The sequence below is a fragment of the Leopardus geoffroyi genome, chromosome C2 (genome assembly GCF_018350155.1).
Source record: "Leopardus geoffroyi isolate Oge1 chromosome C2, O.geoffroyi_Oge1_pat1.0, whole genome shotgun sequence".
NCBI lineage: Eukaryota > Metazoa > Chordata > Mammalia > Carnivora > Felidae > Leopardus > Leopardus geoffroyi.
In genome coordinates this window covers 132,919,487-132,938,796 of record NC_059333.1, presented here as the reverse complement: position 1 = coordinate 132,938,796, position 19,310 = coordinate 132,919,487, and the positions used below count along the sequence as shown (strand labels likewise).

General features: G+C 41.7%; 1 protein-coding gene across 4 annotated transcripts; it reads left to right on the top strand.

Annotated features, from left to right (window-relative positions):
* The first annotated feature begins 35 nt into the window (after positions 1–35).
* METTL6 (methyltransferase 6, methylcytidine) lies at positions 36–17,673 on the top strand. 4 transcript variants are annotated; one of them, XM_045503697.1, is made up of 5 exons: positions 36–260; positions 1,708–1,827; positions 7,923–8,093; positions 14,964–15,105; positions 16,988–17,673. In XM_045503697.1, the coding sequence occupies exons 1-5, from the start codon at positions 36–38 to the stop codon at positions 17,167–17,169; spliced, it is 840 nt and encodes a 279-aa protein (XP_045359653.1). In that variant the 3' UTR covers positions 17,170–17,673. The 4 variants fall into 4 exon arrangements, with proteins under 4 accessions (XP_045359653.1, XP_045359652.1, XP_045359654.1 ...); XM_045503696.1 differs by having other exon boundaries at positions 1,708–1,842; XM_045503698.1 differs by lacking the exon at positions 1,708–1,827.
* The last annotated feature ends 1,637 nt before the right edge of the window (positions 17,674–19,310 follow it).

The following is a 19,310-nucleotide window of genomic DNA, read 5'->3' as shown; positions in this document are numbered from 1 at the left end:
CAGCAGTGTTAAATATATTACCATCAACTTATGGGATGGCTTCTTTGCAAAGGAAAGGGCTGCAGGCAAGAATTCTCAGCGCTGAAGAAGAGGAGAAATTGAAAAGAGACCAGGCTTTAATGTCTGATTTTAAACAGCAAAAACTGGAAAAAGAGGCTCAGAAGAACTGGGACCTTTTTTACAAAAGAAATAGCACTAACTTCTTCAAAGATAGACACTGGACCACCAGAGAGTTTGAGGAACTCAGATCATGTAGAGAGGTAAACTAATATTGAACCTTGTTTGAGTTTTCATTTCAAATGTGAAGAGGAGTGTTTATTGCCTTCCTATGGGTCTCCAGTGGATTTAGTAGGTCCTGGGTTGTATGTAGGAAAGAGAGCTTTCGAGGACATTTTTGGTTTCTTAAAGCCAGTCTGAAAGTCGTAAATATTGAACTCATACTGGGTGACTTCAGTGACAGATTCAGATTCATAATAAAGACGATAAACACTTTACCACGGCCCTTTTCTAGAACTCTACGTGTTGTGTAATTTAAGCCCTACAAAAACAGTGTGAAGTAGGCATCATTGTTATCCCTACTTGCAGGTAAAACGGGGCACAAAGCTCTTTTAAGAGAGTTGTGTATTGATAGAACATGGTGAGGGAAGAAGTCCAGATTTGAGTGCAAGCAGTTTAGTCCCAGAGTGTGTTATTTTAGCTATTATCCTGTGTTTTCTTCTTTTTTTTTAATGTTTATTTATTTGAGAGAGAGAGAGAGAGAGAGAGAGAATCCCAAGGAGACACCATGCTCAGCATGGAGCCCATCTTTGGGCTTGATCTCACCACCATGAGACTCTTGAAATCAAGAGTCGGTGTGGTTTATATACACAATGGAGTACTACGTGGCAATGAGAAAGAATGAAATACGGCCCTTTGTAGCAACGTGGATGGAACTGGAGAGTGTGATGCTAAGTGAAATAAGCCATACAGAGAAAGACAGATACCATATGTGTTCATTCTTATATGGATCCTGAGAAACTTAACAGAAGTCCATGGGGGAGGGGAAAAAAAAAAAAAAGAGGTTAGAGAGGGAGAGAGCCAAAGCATAAGAGACTCTTAAAAACTGAGAACAAACTGAGGGTTGATGGGGGGTGGGAGGGAGGGAAGGGTAGGTGATGGGTATTGAAGAGGGCATCTTTTGGGATGAGGACTGGGTGTTGTATGGAAACCAATTTGACAATAAATTTCCTATATTAAAAAAGAAAAGAAAAGAAATCAAGAGTCGGATGCTGTGGGGTGCCTGGGTGGCTCAGTTGGTTGAGCACTCGACGTCAACTCAGGTCATGATCGAGAGTTCGTGGGTTCCAGCCCCACATCAGGCTCTCTGCAGTCTTTGCAGAGCCCACTTTGCATCTTCTGTTCCCCTCTCTCTCTGTGCCTTCCTGGCTCCTGCTCACCCTCTCTCTCAAAAAAATAAAACATTAAAAAAGAAAGGGGGGGAGGGATGCTTAATCCACCGAGCCACCCAGGTGCCCCTGCTGTGTTTTCTTTATACTACGCTACCCAGTGTTGGATGACAAGCAAGGTATCAGTATTAGCTTTAGGTTCTCAGCTCACTTGTTTACTGTCTGCCCCATGGGGGCAGAAACCTGCTTCTCCTGTTTGGAGACATGTTGTAGTTTGGTTTGTTTCTCGATGATGCAAACGACTTTGCATCTCTTTCCCCAGTTTGAAGATCAAAAATTGACTGTGCTTGAAGCTGGCTGTGGTGTTGGGAACTGTTTATTCCCGCTTTTAGAAGAAGATCTGAATATCTTTGCCTATGCCTGTGACTTTTCTCCAAGAGCAGTTGAGTATGTCAAGGTTGGTGCCTGGTCCATGTTTCTGTTATGTTACTGTTTTCTTAGATTTCTTTGACCTGCCCTCTCTGCCCATTTGCTTATTAATTCCAGTTCTCTCTTTGAAGCTAACCAGCTATGACCACCATGAATGTGTTTTTCCTGTTTAAATACCTGTATCATACATACAGAAACACAGCTTTGGGGTACCTGCATGGCTCAGCCAGTCGAGCATCTGACTCTTGATTTCAGCTCAGGTCATGATCCCAGGATTGTGGGATTGAGCCCTGCATTGGGGCTCTGCACCTCTTCTCTGCTCATGCTCTGTCTCTAAAATTAAAAAAAAAAAAAAAGAAAAGAAAAGAAAAGAAATACAGCTCTATTCAGAAAAGTAGAAAGAACTACCAAAATGATACCCATATGCTTCTACCTAAATTGAAAGATTGCCCGAATTTTGTACATTTGCTTTATAGACTTTTTTCTTTGCTCAACTATTTTAAAGTATAGATGTCAAGACACTTCCATCTCAAATATGTTTGCATACATATTTAAAAAATACGGACTTTTTCTGCATGGCGCAATATGTGAACTGTAATCTCCTAATGTCATTAATACTCAGAATGGATTTAGATTTACCCAAGTAGTCCCAAGTGTCTTTTATAGATGTATTTAATCAAGGACTAAATCTTGTACTTCTTTTTTTTTTTTTTTAACATTTTTATTTTATTTATTTTTGGGACAGAGAGAGACAGAGCATGAACGGGGGAGGGGCAGAGAGAGAGGGAGACACAGAATCGGAAACAGGCTCCAGGCTCCGAGCCGTCAGCCCAGAGCCCGACGCGGGGCTCAAACTCACGGACCGCGAGATCGTGACCTGGCTGAAGTCGGACGCTTAACCGACTGCGCCACCCAGGCGCCCCTAAATCTTGTACTTCTTAATGTACCTTAAATCTCCTTAGCCTAAAACATCCCTGCCCTTCCCCTTGACCTTTTCCCCACTGGCTTTGAGCTCATTTTTCTCTTTAATTTTTTTTGTATGTTTATTTTTGAGACAGAGAGAGAGTATGAGCAGGGGAGGGGCAGAGAGAGAGGGAGACAGAATCTGAAGCAGGCTCCAGGCTCCAGGCTGTCGGCACAGAGCCCAACATGGGGCTCAAACCCACAAACCATGAGATCATGACCTGAGCTGAAGTCGAATGGTTAACGAACTGAGCCACCCAGGTGCCCCTGGCATTGAGCTTTTGAAGAGCAAGCCATTTTCTATAATTTGGTCCCACATTCCATATTGGTCTGATTGTTTATTCATATCATTGTTCAACTTGTTCCTTGATCCTCTGTATTTCCTTTACTGTAAACTAGAAGTTAGATTTAAACCAGGTTGGGGCGCCTGGGTGGCGCAGTCGGTTAAGCGTCCGACTTCAGCCAGGTCACGATCTCGCGGTCCGTGAGTTCGAGCCCCGCGTCGGGCTCTGGGCTGACGGCTCAGAGCCTGGAGCCTGTTTCCGATTCTGTGTCTCCCTCTCTCTCTGCCCCTCCCCCGTTCATGCTCTGTCTCTCTCTGTCCCAAAAATAAATAAACGTTGAAAAAAAAAAGAAAAATTTAAACCAGGTAAAATATTTGTGGCAAAAATACTGTAATAAGTGATGTTATGTCTTTGATATTGCATCCTGTCAGGAGGCATTAATGTCTGGTAATGCTAGCTTTAGTTTTGATCTCTGGGTTAAGGTAGTAACTACCTAATTCCCACCTAAAAAGTACCTTCCTAAGGGGTACAAGTATTTACCTTTTGCTATTAACAAATATGTGGGGGATACTTGGGCAAACATCTAACTTTCCATCAACCTTTTACAGTTGTACCATCCATTAGAAGTTTTTTTATTTTATTTTATTTTATTTTATTTTAATTTTTTTTTTTAACGTTTATTTATTTTTGAGACAGAGAGAGACAGAGCATGAATGGGGGAGGGTCAGAGAGAGAGGGAGACACAGAATCCGAAACAGGCCCTGGGCTCTGAGCTGTCAGCACAGAGCCCGACGCGGGGCTCAAACTCACAGACTGTGAGATCGTGACCCGAGCTGAAGTCGGGCGCTCAACCGACTGAGCCACCCAGGCGCCCCTAGAAGTTTTTTTAATAGCGGTATCACATTGTACTATAACTTGCTTTCTTCACTCCACATCCTATCTTGTACTTTGGTGTTTTTTTGTCTTAGTACATACAGGTCTACTGTATTTTACTTAGCTGTTGTAGTATTCACAGAATGGATATACTGTACTTTAACAGTTACCCTGTTGCTATTTGTTTAAATTATTTCTGATTTTTTACTCTTACAAATAGGGTTAATGTGGCACTATGTGCCACTCCCCAAAGCACGTGTGTGCATTTTTCTCTTTGGTGATGGAAGAATTCCTTGGAAAAACGGTACACACATTTAAATTTTAATATTTGATGTATATTTTTTTAATTTAATATATACATTTTAATATACAGCTCCTATTCTGTGTATATCCTCAACGTTTGATATCAGTCTTTTTTATATTTTCTAATCTTATGGACAAAAAGTAATACTCCATATTTTAGTTTGTTTACCCCTTATATATGTAAATAAGCATTAGTTTTTCTTCTGATTGTGAGTTTCTTTATTCCACATGTATTTATCGAGAGCCTAGTATGTGCCAGTCACTGTTCTATGCACTGGGACTAAGTAGTGAACAAAACACAAAAAAAATCCCTCAGGTGGAGCTTGTATTATACTATGAATTGTCTGTTTATAACCTTTGCTCATTTTTCTGTCATTTCCTTATCTTTAGGGTATATTCTGGATATTCTGTTTCGTTTTTTACAAACATTTCTAGTTTATTTAGCATTGCTTTATGGTTTGTCTTTCAGCAGGATTTAAACTATGTGCAATTAATTAATGTTTTCCTTTCAAGGCTCTAAGGTCTTAAGTCTTGTTTAAGAGTCCTCTAATCTTCTACATAGTTTTAAAGCTTTGGTTATTATGTTTTTTAATCTGGAAAAATGTTGGCCCTTATTTCTTCAAATATTTCTTCAGCTCTGTTCTCTCTTCTGAGATTCTAATGGCATGTGTATTATACCATTTGCTATTGGATGGTGGTTTGTTTTCTTAACTTTTTTTCTCTCTCCGTTTTCAGTTTGTATAATTTCTTTCATCCTATCTTCAAGTTTACGGACTCTTTCTTAGGTAGTAAATGTTCCTATTGATGAGCCTTTCAAAAGCATTCTTCATATTTGTTGCTGTGTTTTTGGTTTTTAGTTCGTCTAGTTGATTGTTTTTGTAGTTTCTATTTCTCTGCTGAAATTACCTATTTGATCTTAAACTTTGTCTATGTTTTTCATTAGAGTCTTTCACTTATTAATCACAGTTATTTTAAATGCCCAAACTTCTAGTTCCTATATCTGTGTCATATTTGAGTCTGGTTCTGATGATTGCGCTTCTCTTCAGACTATTTTTTCTTGCCATTTGGTATGCCTTGTACTTTTTTTTTCACTGAAAGTCAGGTGCTATGGATACTGAGGTCATAAGGATTTGCAATAATCTAGACGGGAGTTGAGCTGTGTTTGAAGTCTGTTATTGTTATAGTTACCTGTGAGGTTTATTGTTGCTATGGCCACCAGAGACTTCAGAGTCCTCTGGTGACTTGGTTTATGTCACCCCTTTTGGCTTTGGGTCTGCTCTTCATACTGTTCCTCGTAAAGATCCTCTCTCTTACAACTTTCCCAGCTGCAATCCACTGTTGTTATTAGCACTGGAGACTTGGTAAGGTGTGGGAGAAGGGATTGTCATCTAATGTTCTGATTCTCAGTTTTTGAACTGTATAGTGGGCCTGTGTCTCAGGGGTGTGGCCTTCACAAGTGTGTCTGCGCTCTAGGACTAGAGCTTTCCTCTCCCTTTCGTCCCTCAGTATCTACCTGGTGTCCTCCTCGATGGTCTTGAGGCCATTCTCCCTTCAGATCAAGACTAGGTCTATCAATCCCCAGCACCTCCACCAAAAAAAAAAAAAAAAAAAAAAAAGGAAAAGACTAGGTCTGGGGGGCGCTGGCTCAGTCCGAAGAGCATGCAACTCTTGATGTTAGGGTTGTGAGTTCAAGCCCTACATTGGGTGTGGAGATTACTAAAAAAATAAACTTAAAAAAAAAAAATTAAGAATGGGTCTGGGCAGAGCAGTTTCCTCCCCTCTTGGCAGTGGTATTCGCTAGGACCCTAAGGCTGCAGGCTTCAGGAGACCTTTCCCCTGTAGTTTGACTCTTTTCTTCCTTAAAGGAGATGAGAAAGTCCAGTACTAGATGGAGCACCATCTTCTCTGTGAGAGCCCCGTGATGTTCTTAGAAGAAACACCTATAAAAAGATGGGAATGTTCCTGTTACTTCCACCCCCAGAGGCTTCACGCTATAACATCCACACTCAGTCTACAGCAGTTTGTCAAATTTCTAGTTTTATCTTTCCAGTTTGGGGGTTTCTGCCTCAGGTAAGCAAATGCTTCGGTCCTGTCTCTCCCTGAAGGCACTTATCTGTCTCCAGATTGGGGGACGGCTGCTGGTTCGTTGGCCTCTATTCTTTGATGAGTTCACAAAAAAAGCCATTACTTGGCTGTCTGTCCATCTTTTTTCTTATTGTAAGGATGGGGGCTGCATTTTTATACTACTGTACGTCTTTGAACTGAAACCAGAACCTTTAAGTCACCTGGGTAACCAATTGTCCTTTAGCACAAGTGTATAGCTAGTTGTTCTAACACAATAAGTTGAATGAGAAAATTCATTTTTCTTCCCTGATAATTGTCACTTTTATTGTCTACCTTTTTTGATATGTCATCTTTGTCACTTATTTTTTGTCATGCGATACTAAATTCCCCTATATACATGGGTCTGTTTTGGGGACTCTGATCTGTCTTCGTAGTCTGTTTGTCCCCATTCTCAAACCTCATTGTTTCAGTACTGCATTTTGTAGTATGTTTTGAAGTCCAGTAGTGTACCTTCTCCTTCATTGTTCTTCAGTTTAAAAATTGGCTTGGCTTTTCCTAAAGATTTTTGCTTCCAGATGAATCAAATTTGCCTTTGCGTCAAGTTTCTAGAAATCTATTGGGATTCTATTGAGATTGCATTGGATTTAGAAGCAGATTTATAGGTAGAATTGACGTCTTTTCAATATTGAATCTTCCCATCCAAGAACTTTGTATTTATTCGAGTCCTTATTTACGTTAAAGAAAGGTTTGTGGGGCGCCTGGGTGGCTCAGTTGGTTGAGCATCCGACTTTGGCTCAGGTCATGATCTCACAGCTCATGAGTTCGAGCCCCACGTCGGGTCTATGCTGACAGCTCACAGAGCCTGGAGCCTGCTTCTGCTTCTGTGTCTCCCTCTCTCTGCCCCTAACCCACTCACGTTCTCTCTGTCTCTCTCAAAAAAAAACATTAAAAAATTCTTTTCTTAAAGAAAGGTTTGTTATTTTTTTATAATGCTCTTATAAGATCTTAGACTTTATGATACTCTTTATTTATAAGAGTATTATATGTATTTTTTTTGATAATGCTCTTAAACCCCCCATTCAAAATGTACAGGAACACACTTGTTTAAAAAAAAAAAAAAAGTGGGGGTGGGGCGGGGAAGAAGAAGAAATTTGGTTTATTTGGCTTGCTGTCTCAAGGGAAAATATGCAGAACTGTGGGAGCATCTCCATGAGTGGATTGGGAAGGACTTCTCAGAGGATTTAGGCTTGTAATGGGTGATTTCAAAGGAGGATTAAGGAAGCACGGGTCATTTTTGACTTATCCCTCTAGAAATCTATGCTTCTAGAATGCGCAGCTTTGAACATGTGATAGCTCCTCAGTGTTCTATCCTCAGTTAAAGATGATTTGTTAAAATGAAATCTTGGCCCTCCTAGTAACAGCAAATGCTACGTGCATTAGCGTGCAAATGGCACATTACTCAGTTTTACCCAGTAACAAAGTGATCTGTGATTTTTGTGTAGCAGTGCACAAGTGGAAATAGATCCATTTTCCATCGGATCTCCTTTTGATGCTGTATTTTTCTCTGTGTGTCCACATGGGTGTCGCATTAAAATGCTTTTCTTTTTTCCCCCTTCTCTAGCAAAATCCTTTATATGACACAGAAAGATGCAAGGTGTTCCAGTGTGATCTAACCAAAGATGACCTTCTGGAACATGTGCCCCCAGAGTCCGTGGATGTTGTCATGTTGATATTTGTCCTCTCTGCTGTTCACCCTGATAAGATGCACCTTGTCTTACAAAACATTTACCAGGTTAGTAATTTGGAGCCTGGAGGTTGGACATCCTGATCTTTTTGCTTACCTCCCCTCTGAGGCTTATGTCTAGTTCACAAAGCCCCCTCGTTCTCACTAGGTGTAGGCCATGCAGGCAGTGTATCGAAGGGGTTCTCCTACATAAAACATTCAGTTTGAATTCTGGTTTGTCTGGTAGCCATCACTGCTCTTCAGTTTGGCCAGCTTTGGAGCGAGGATGATTTTGTAGTTATCTGGGCTCTGTGCATGGAATAACATGCAGATAGTCCCTGCTGGAAAAGGAGAAGAAGATATGGTTCAGGGTCAAGAACGTAGTCCGGCATCAGAGTGCCTAGAGACGATACCCGGCTTCCCTGCTTAGGCAAGTTTCTTTACCTCCCTGAGCCTCAGTTTCATTACGTACGTAATACTGAGATACTGAGATGAAATACACGCAATATGTATAAAGTGCTTAGCACAATGCCTAGAAGGTGGTAGGTGCTCTTCAAAAATCAGCCATTGTTGTCACTATCATCATTGTTGCCAGAATGAGGAGAACCCAAACTGCTCTGGCCATCAGGAGGCTGCTGTAGCACTCAGGAAGTAAAGCATCACTCTTAAGTCATGTGACTCAAACAAATCACGTCATCTTCCTTCTCTGGGCTTCAGTGTCCTTGGCTGTAAAATGGGGGTGTCTGTTAGGGTTATTGTGAGATGCAGGTGAGATCATGAATGAGGCTGCTTTGTAAACTATGGTAGAAGCTCTCTTATCTATGGCAACAATGTTGATTAAAGATCAACTAAATCAAAAAATCATGAAAAAGGTACATTCTTACCTTAAACATTTTATTATGACTTAAAATATGTTAATATTCTTTTATCACTCTTTTGATGTAGAGCCACGGCCCTTTCTTTTGAGTATGGGGCTCTTTACCATTTTTCTTACCATCTTAATGAACCACATACATAGTAGAGTTCTGGCTTCTTTAAAAGTGGAGCAAAGACTTAACAATGATTGGAAACTTAACGCAAGGGCAAATTTTTTTATGTTTTTAACCTAGACTTACCTTTGATTCTCCCATGTCTAACAGCAGTTCAGTGCTTCTCTATCAAGTCTTTCCAAAAGTTTCAGTGTACTTTTCAGAGAAAATAAAAATGCTCTTTACTTGCATTGCATTGTTTATATATTCATGTATAATTCTAAATCTAAGTACAGCGGGTGTAAGTAAGTTTGGGAACCAACACAAGTGACCAGTGGTAAGCATGCAGGTCACCTGGGGGCCACTAAATGGCAAGGGCACACAATCTGGAAAGCCTGTTAAGCCTCACCTGTTCAGTGAGTCAGAGGCCTCAGTCAGTCTGCTTTATAAAAGGGAGAGAAGAACATTCAGCAAGTTGAAAAAGTAGACGTTTTAAATGTTTTTTAAGTAGCGAAACAAATTTCAAGACACTGGAAACCTTTTAGGGAGTAATTATTCTCACTTAAAACAACATTTTAAGAAATTCAGATATTGCCACGGTGGTTTCAGCTCTCTGCTCATGAGGTTTTGTAAGGTTTTTTTCTCCTTACTTCCCCTTTCCCTGCCCCTGGTATCTGAGCAGATGAGACCCAGCATATATCCACAAATGGGCATGGAACTGAAGCTGAGTAAAGAGGGAAGAGAGGGCATCAGGGAAAAGATGGTAGGATCACCTGATTTGAAGGTCCAGGTGAGGACAAAGGATGATGAAAGATGGGGAAGTAGAGAGAGCTGGAAAGATGGGGCAGGGGGGAATGACCAAGGTGACTTGTATGACACTGAGAGACCGGAGGGGTTATGCTTTTTAGTGTTGACAAGACTTCAGGACGTTACCATGGGAGTGAGTGGTTTAGAAGGGTAAGACCTTGGAAAAGTTCAAGTCATTAAGAGGCCAGCATATTTGGAGGGATAATCCACATATATTGAAATTACTCTGAACTAAGAATGGAGTAGTATTAAGGAGAGGAGAATAAATCAGAAACATTCATCCTGAAACAGGGAAATGACCCTGGCACTAAGAGATGACAGTAATATTAAGGGATAGCAGATGATATAATCTGATGACAAGAGATTCAGAGCTAGGGATTTTAGGGAGGAAAGAGAATACATGAGAAAGTAGCAATGAGAAGCATGGAGGGCGCCAGCCTCATCTCTAAGCCCAGCGGTACAAAGGTGAGGAGAGAAAACAGCCATGACTTGAGAGGTTGCAGGGAAAACAGTGTCCTCAGGAACAGTCTGTTAGCACCAGGATGTGAAAGGAACATTGAGAAGAGGTGAATACTAGTGATTTCACTGATGAAAGGTTTCAGGGATTGGAGAGAAGTAGGAGTTGGGGACAGAATAAAGAGCATCTGGAACTCGATGGGGTGAGAGTGCCTACTATCAGTTTTGCTTTTCAGCATTATCCTGGTGGTCCTAATCAGCTCAAAAAGACAAGAAAGAAAATTAAAGATGGGGGAAAAATAGGGATGAAAGACAAAACTCATTTGCAAATAATGTAATTGTCTAATTAGAATATATTAAGACTATGAAAGTATAAGATGAATGTACTCTGCTTAATGTCACAGAGCTATTCACACCTAACAAAGAGTAACATGCATTGTGCAATCTTACTTTTCCATTTAATATTACATTAAATAAATAAATATTACATTAAATAAAATATTACATTTTATTTTCTTAATTTAAAAAAAATTTTTTTGTGTGTATTTATTTATTTTGAAAAAGGGAGAGAGAGAATCCAAAGCGGGCTCCGCACTGTCAGCACAGAGCCTGATGTAGGGCTCAAACCCACACACCATGAGATCATGACCTGAGCTGAAACCAAGAGTCGGAGGCTTAATTGACTAAGCCACCCACATGCCCCCTATACATTTTATTTTATTTTATTTTATTTTTTATTTTATTTATTTTTTTTTAACGTTTATTTATTTTTGAGACAGAGAGAGACAGAGCATGAACAGGGGAGGGCCAGAGAGAGAGGGAGACACAGAATCTGAAACAGGCTCCAGGCTCTGAGCTGTCAGCACAGAGCCCGACGCGGGGCTCGAACTCACGGACTGCGAGATCATGACCTGAGCCGAAGTCGGCCGCTTAACCGACTGAGCCACCCAGGCGCCCCTACATTTTATTTTTTGTTGTTGTTTGATTGATTGGAGGTTTTGGGTAGGGTTTTTTTGTTTGTTTTTTGAGCAAATTGACAAGGTGGTTCTAAGTTTACATGAAAGAACAAAGATCAAAACACTTCTGAAGAAAAACAAAACGGGGGAAATCTGTACCCTACCAGATGAAAAGACTTCTTACTGCTACAGTAATTAAGATAGAATGATGTTAGCAGAGGGACAACGTGAATGTGATAGCTTAAACACAGGTCCACGCATACATGTGAATTTGATATATGGTAGAAGTGACAATGAAGATCACTAGAAAAATAGGGACTGTTCAGTAAGTGATGCTGGGACCACTGGGTGTCCATGTAGGAAAGAATGATTGTACTTCTCCTTCACATCCTATACAAAAATCATTCTCGGGTGAATTAAAGACTTAAGTGAAAAAGACGAAAATTTAAGCCTTTCAGAAGAAAATACAGGAAAAAATCTCTATGACCTCACAGTGTGGAGTTTTTTCAAAAGATGACTCAAAGCATTCTAAGCATAAAGATGATTGTAACAAAAGTAGGAATTTCTGTTCTTCAAAAGACAATATAATACAAAGAAAAAAAAAAACCAACAACTTTGGAAAAGTGAGTTAAAGTCTATAAACTGTTCAAAGATTAGTACCCAGAATACGTGAGAAATTCCTGTGAAAGAAGTACAAGCAAATGAATAGAAAAATGGGCAGATGTGAATAGTCGTTTTATTGAAGAGGACACACACGTGAAAAGATGATCTCAGTAACCCAGGAAATGTAAAATAAAACCCCAATGAGATACCGCTAGGTTAACCAAATTAAAGAAGTCTGACAAAGCCAAGTATTGTTGAGGGTATGCCTATTCTTGACTTAAATAGAAACATACAGGGGCGCCTGGGTGGCTCAGTCGGTTCAGCGTCCAGCTCTTGGTTTCAGCTCAGGTCACGATCTCGCCGTTTCGTGAGTTTGAGCCCCGCGTCAGGCTCCACGCTACCAGCGCAGAATAGGATTTAATAAAATTAATAGAATTTTCTGCCTCCCCCACTCGCGCTGTCTCTCTCTCTCTCAGGGTAAACTATTTAGAAAAATTTTAGTGGAAACATACAGTATATTATTTATATTTTAACAGTAATGAAATTTTTTTATTATTATCCAGTTGAGCTGTCTCAGTCCACACCTGGCCCCTGTTGTAACCTTTCTTTGGTAACAAATTCCGTTTCAGCAGTCCTTTCTATTTTTACCCCCAATAGAATCCTTTTTTCAGCTGATGTGGAATGAGTTCACAACAGTAGCAGATTGCGATCTCTTTGCCATCATACGTAGTGCCTGAGTCATTAATTTGAAACCATGTGCTTCATCTGAAAATTACAGAAGGAGAAGCAATCTCTCAGCCTCTGACAACAAGACCCAAAGGTGGGCAGCTCTGAGGCCTTCATGAACAACCACAGTAATAAGCTGTGGTAAGATAGATGTAATTACTGTAGAATGTTAACACTGAGAGTTTTTAAAACTAGGTTTCAACTGAAAGACAACCTTAAGGTTGAATTCCCTCATTTTTGGAATAGAATGAAGTAAAAATAGACAAAATTTGTCATCAGAAGACCTGGCTATTTGTCTGCCAGTGCCACCAACTTGCCTTGAAATCTCAGACAAGTCACTTTGACTCTGAGCCTTGCTCGCCGTAAAAGTGGCTATAATAGACCTCCCGTTCCCCTCCCTCCCCACCCCTAACCTACTTCTTGGAGTTGTTTAGAGAATGAAAGAACGTAATGGTGAAAAATGCCTGTTAGCCATGATCAAAGGAGGCATTAGTATTGAACTTATTATTTTATAGACAAGAAAACACAGGGATGAAATTACTTGCTCAAGGTTATTCAACTAGTTATGGAAGAACTGGGATATGAAGCAAAACTTCCAAATTCCTGAGTGTTCTTCCCACTGTCCCATGGAGCCTTCCTTCTTCTGCAATTAAGAATAAGCCTTTTTCCTATAAACTAAATTTTTCAGAATTTTCTCTTCACAATTCACATTTTTTTAAAACTTGGCGTTCTAGACCAAGATAGGATGTTTTTACCCAAGAGGCTCTTTACTGATGATATTTAGAATGCATCCCTCATTGATTAGAATTTACTAAATGAGGAAACTGCAGCTCACTTGGAAGTGTTAGGGACAGTCTTTCATACCCCTATTCAAGAGGAAATACATCAAACTGCATCAAAAGTCTAATATGTCACGTCTTAAAAATCATCTTATTGTTGTGATGAATCAGAATAAGGTTTAATTGGGGTGCCTGGGGTGGCTCAGTTGGTTAAGTGCCCAACTCTTGATCTCAGCTCAGGTCCTTTTTTCTTTTTTTTTTTTTTAATGTTTTATTTATTTTTGAGGCGGTGGCGGGGGCAGAGGGGCAGAGAGAGAGGAAGACACAGAATCTCAAGGAGGGTCCAGGCTCCAAACTGTCGGCACATAGCCTGACACGGGATTCAAACCCACAAACCGTGAAATTACGACCCAAGCTGAAGTCGAACACTTAACTGACTTAGCCACCCAGGCACCCTGATCTCCGCTCAGGTCTTGATCTCAGGGCTGTGAGTTCAGTCCTTGCGTTGGGCTCTGTGCTGGGCATGAAGCCTACTTTTAAAAAAAATACAGAATAGGGTTTAATAAAATTAATGCCTTTTAAGTCCGCTCTTATTTAGTAGCGTTCATGCATTTTGAAAGAATTCTCACATAAAAAGGAAATGTCACAGTACATACCACTTTCTCGGCATTTTGAAAAGCGTGTGCTATTTGCTTTATAAGATGGAGGTAGTTATAATACCCACACCCTGCCGGTGCCGCCTCCCAATTTTCGAGACACCTACTCTGTGACACCTGTCTCTGAAAGACTTTAGTGAGGGACTCCCAGCCGGGCCTGACCATGATCCCCTTCCCTACACTGCTGCACTGGCCTGAGGACCTGTTATAAGGCACATGTAGGACGAATACTCAGTTACCCCTCCTCCCCACAGCCTTGCTTTTCTTGTCAGTAGCGTGAATGGAATTGGAATGACACTTCCCCCAATCCCCCTCCAGGGCTAACAGGTGTCTCTGATTCTACAATATGATGCCTTTTGACCCAAATGTGAGTCTTGACTACCCCCCACTTAGTGGCCGAGGTGTGAATCGTGCATAAATCACTTATGTAGTGTCCGTTTTCTCATCTTGCACGAGGATGATAATCTCTCCTTTCTCCCTCCCTCCTGTCTGATAAACTGCTGAGTGCTCTCTGTTATTAGCGTGGTGGGCAAGCTATGCATAATTGTAGCACAGTGAAACCCAAGCGGAGACTTAGAATGAGGAAAGCCAGCTAGAATCCGTAAGAAGCCAAAAGGACATATTTTTTTAAAGGATCACTTTGACTTCAGGATCATATACTAGGAGATGGCTGATAAAATGGCAGGAGAACATGCCTTAAGATAAGACTTTGATTTAACGTCATTAACATTTTAATTGATATGACATTGGACCTTGTAGGTGCTCAAGAAGTATCCCTCTAATGCATGGGGCCCCGCAGGTCTTGCTATACCTTTGATTAGGAGGCTGTTTTTCCTTCAAACTATGGATGGTTCAGTCTGGTTCCTTTCATAATTATCACAAATGTAAGGTATTTTAATCCCTGAATCAATCAGATTTTATTTTATTTGAATAAGTTTTATTTGCCTGGGTTCCCCAGAGTTACGTGCCGCCTGCTTTTGTTTCATAGGTATTAAAACCAGGCAAAAGTGTCTTGTTTCGTGACTATGGGCTGTATGATCATGCCATGCTTAGGTTTAAAGCTGGCAGCAAACTTGGAGAAAACTTTTACGCTAGACAAGACGGAACCAGATCGTATTTTTTTACTGATGGTAAGAGTAATGGAATTTGTCTTTAATTGTTTACTTGCTTGCATTATCACTGGGGTACTGGCCGGAGGCGGGGGCGGCTGCACGTAGCGCAGGGTCCCGGCTGGAACAGTCTCCGACGCGCACCACGTAGCACCTGGGACGACAGGGACGCGGCCCTGGCCGTGGTGAGCTCACAGGCCTCCTCTGGTGACAGTGTCTAGTTAGTGAGCCCAGGTTAGTGGACAGGCTCTGACATGCCACGTGGCTGCCCTACCAGGAAATGTGCTGGAAAAGGGGGAGGGCAAATGCGGATCCTCACTTCGTCCAGTCACAAAGAAAACAGGTAGGATGGGGGGCCAGGCTGGCTCAGTCAGAAGAGCATATGTGACTTAATCTTGGGGGTCGTGAGTTCAAGCCCCACACTGGGTGTGGAGGTTAACTAAAAACAAATAAATAAACTCAAAAAAAAAAAAAGACAAATATAATGCCTGGAGATTACCTTCCCAGGTTATAAAGGCAAGAAACCTTTTTGTATAAAGGTTTTAAGTATGCAAATTTACTATAGGGGTCTTTAAAAAGTCATTTTTTAAAAATTCCTCCTTAATATTTATTCATTTTTGAGAGACAGACAGAGCACACACAGGGGAGGGGCAGAGAGAGGAAGGGAGATACAGAATCTGAAGCAGGCTCCAGGCTCTGCACTGTCAGCACAGAGCCTGATGCGGGGCTCGAATTCACAAACCACGAGATCGTGACCTGAGCTGAAATTGGCCACCCAACTGACTGAGCCACCCAGGGGCCCCTAAAAAGTCATTTTGATAAGAAAAGCATCCAACCCCCGAACATTATTTCAGTCTTATACTAGATATTTTGAACTATTAGTTTTAAGCCTACTTAATCATTTGGACCACAAAATAATTACCTTCTTAAACTCTATTTTTACAACCGTTTGTATTTCTTAAAGTATTCTTTTGGATGTAGAAGGAAATCAGAAATGAGTGATTACCATTAAAACTGCAAAGCCAGAAAATGTCAGGGGAAAGTTAAAAATATTCATGCTCCTGTTTACTGAAATCTCAATTGTAAATAATTGAGAAGATGTAGTGGTGTCTGCAGAGTACCTCAGAGCATGTCCTCGGAAGCAGGGCTCTAAGGGTCTTCACTTTCACTACATGGCCATTCTGTTGGTTTCGGTGAACATGTAGTGATGTATTATTTGGATTAAAGTTTCCTTAGGGTATATCACTACAAAGGGATTTTCCCCGCCACTCTGGTTACAGAATTTCCTCCTTCGTGTTAGGATAGGTGAGGTGCTTGGTGCAAACAAACTGAACACATGAAGACTTGATATGAATATAGCCACTTTGAATATTGTTTCTTTTTACTCAGACATTGGTATTTGGGGATTCATAATAATAGGGCAAGGTGGCCAAACTCCAGGTTGTCCTTAAACTTTTCTGATGAAATTATTTAGTTGGGGGTTTCTATTTGGGTGTGAGATGAGAAGTAGGAGTGTGTTACTTTCTAAAACAAAACCTTCTTTAAATTTTAGCACTGGAGTTTTTGTTATATTAAAAAAATACCCTAACCCTACTCCCTGCCACCACCCCCCCCGCCCCCTTTACCACCTCAGAGCAAACGTAGTATTGAGACCATGAGCGTCACAAGGGCACCTGGGCGGCTCAGTTAAGCCTCCAGCTTCAGCTCAGGTCATGATCTCAGGGTTTGTGAGTTTGAGCCCCGTATCGGGCTCTGTGCTGACAGCTTGGAGCCTGGAGCCTGCTTCAGATTCTGTGTCTCCCTCTGCCCTTCCCCTGCTTATGTTTGCACGCTCTCTCTCTCTCTCTCAAAAATAAGTAAACAAACAAAAGACCATGAGCATTGTTGATCTGCTTCCTTACAGAATTCCTGGCTCAGCTCTTTATGGACACAGGTTACGAAGAAGTGGTGAATGAATATGTGTTTCGTGAGACGGTGAATAAAAAAGAAGGCCTGTGTGTGCCGAGGGTTTTTCTTCAGAGCAAATTCCGAAAGTGTCCTAAGAACCCAACACCCTTGACCCTGGGCCTGGGTCACAAGTCCTGACCTTTCACAAGGTTGACATTTGTGCCTCCCCTTGAAGAGGAAAGTTTGAAGTAACTCTATTTTGTATATTTTTATATTTTAACTTTTTAAAAATGAGCATATATAATTTTTATATGAAAAGGTAGCAAGTGTGTGTGTATATTACAACAATGCAAATAAAATTTCCAGGCCTGAAAAGTAAAGAAAGTTTGATGGTATAATGTAGTGCAGCCAGGCTGTCTGGCTGAAATTCCACGAAGGGAAAAGCATAAGCGCTTAAAGAGATCCTTGCCGTCACTACTGCGAGTCTGTAAGTGTGCCCCCAGGCAGCATGTCAGGCAGCCCTGCGGAAAAATGAGGCCAAATAGACTGAAATAACACATCCAGATGTATTTTTAGCCTGAAGGATTGTTCTCTTTTTCCAGTGTCTCCTATTTGCCCGTTTTTCTCCGCTTCAGTTCATTTATGTGCCTCTTCAAGACCAGTGTTTCACAAATACAGCTTTTGCTATGACTCGAGAACCCACCATGGCTCCCTGCCTAATTCTTGAGACCCTTTGTAATTGAACCAGGCCCTGGCCACACTGCCCCAGGGAGAGAGGGGAAGGCCATCTTCCCGATGCAGTTTCTCCAGGAATACAGTGGATGGACTGACCCAAGTCCCCACTGGGATATGAAGCAGTGGCTTGGGAGGTCATTGACCAACATGGCCAAAATCACACAGCTAGTGTTGCAGTGGGATATGGGGAAATCCTTAAATTAGTCTGCTGACCTGTTTCCCAAGCATCTCCAAATAATGCCTTTCACTCTATGACATAAAATCCAAGCGCTGTTGGCTCGCTAACGAAAGATCCTCTAAGCCTTCCTGTTTCCCCTCTGCAGAGAGCTTGTCTATGAGAACATTTGTGTAAAGTACATTGACTGTGGTCTGCACCTGCAGCAAGCTAAGGCCCTTTCACCGTTGCCACATCTGAGGAGGGCGGTCCCAGTGGGGAATGGGCTGCATAATAGTCCTAGCTGGTCTGTACAACTAGAATCAATCCTGGCTCCTGGAGAGAAGCGGGGCAGGCATTGGGGCTCAGGCAGAGTGCCGGCTGGCATCCTGCCCTCTGGGCCCGACTTCTTGGGAGGGGCTTCTGGGGATGGGGCAGGGGATGCAAGAGGAACCCCGGTCTCTTGTTGGTCTGTTGCTTCATATACTCTCTCCCTTTCTTTTGAGGGCTAAAAGATGGCTCTGCTAGGTGAGAGCAAAACCGATGAGGAATTGTACAGAGTTTGTCTCTTGCCGTGTTTTGGTTTTTTTTTTTTCTTTCTTTTAATCAGCTAGTAAAGATGGATCTATTGCAGGGCTCACGGGCCCTCTCCTAGATCTTGGGTCAGGCCTGGCCCCAGAGCATCTGGTAGAGGAGAGCCACGACCAGCCGCAGGGTCCCCACTTCCGGTCCAGGGCTCCTTCCTCTAGCCTTCTCCAAGTGAACCCCACTCCTAGCTTCAGCCCCAGGATGCGCCTTCCACAAAAGTCCTTCCCTCTGTGAGATATGACTAGTGCTGCTTGGATTTCCGTGGCTGAGCTGAATAAAATCGGTATTTAAAGTAGAAAGTAGGGAGCTGTGTAGGGCGTAGGATAAGCGTGGGCTTTTGTTATCAGAAGTCACTTGGAATCGTGACCTCATCATTTACCCTCATTTGTAAAATGGGGATAGCTGCTGAGAAGCACACCTACTGGAGGTTGCTGGTCCGAGGCGGATCATATGCCGAGAAACAGGAGTGATGTTCTCAAGAAAGCTGAACAGGCTAGTAAGGACCCTGGCTGTAAGAAAAGGCCTCTCTACCTTCACTAGTAGTTGGCTGAGGGGACACCCATGAATAAGACTAACTAACAGGAGCAGTTATGGCCCCAAAGTCCTACCCCATAAAGGAAAGGCTGCAAAGTTTTCACTTGGAGTATTTAAAGTTGGCCTGATGACATAGGTAACTTCTCAGTTACCCCACTCTAAAATACATTGGTTGTAGGGGCGCTTAGCTGGCTCAGTTGGTGGAATATGTGACTCTTGGATCTTGGGGTTGTGAGTTCAAGCCCCACATTGTGTATAGAGATTGCTTAAAAATGAAAACTTTAAAATACATTGGCTATGAAATATACTACTTAAGTGAATGAGGTGA

Excerpts from the sequence above, each read along its gene's own strand:
- METTL6 (XM_045503696.1), top strand. The coding sequence starts at position 36 with ATGGCTTCTTTGCAAAGGAAAGGGCTGCAGGCAAGAATTCTCAGCGCT. Across the intron at positions 8,094-14,963 it reads TCTTACAAAACATTTACCAG|GTATTAAAACCAGGCAAAAG; the intron begins GTTAGTAATTTG and ends TTTGTTTCATAG. Across the intron at positions 15,106-16,987 it reads ATCGTATTTTTTTACTGATG|AATTCCTGGCTCAGCTCTTT; the intron begins GTAAGAGTAATG and ends GCTTCCTTACAG.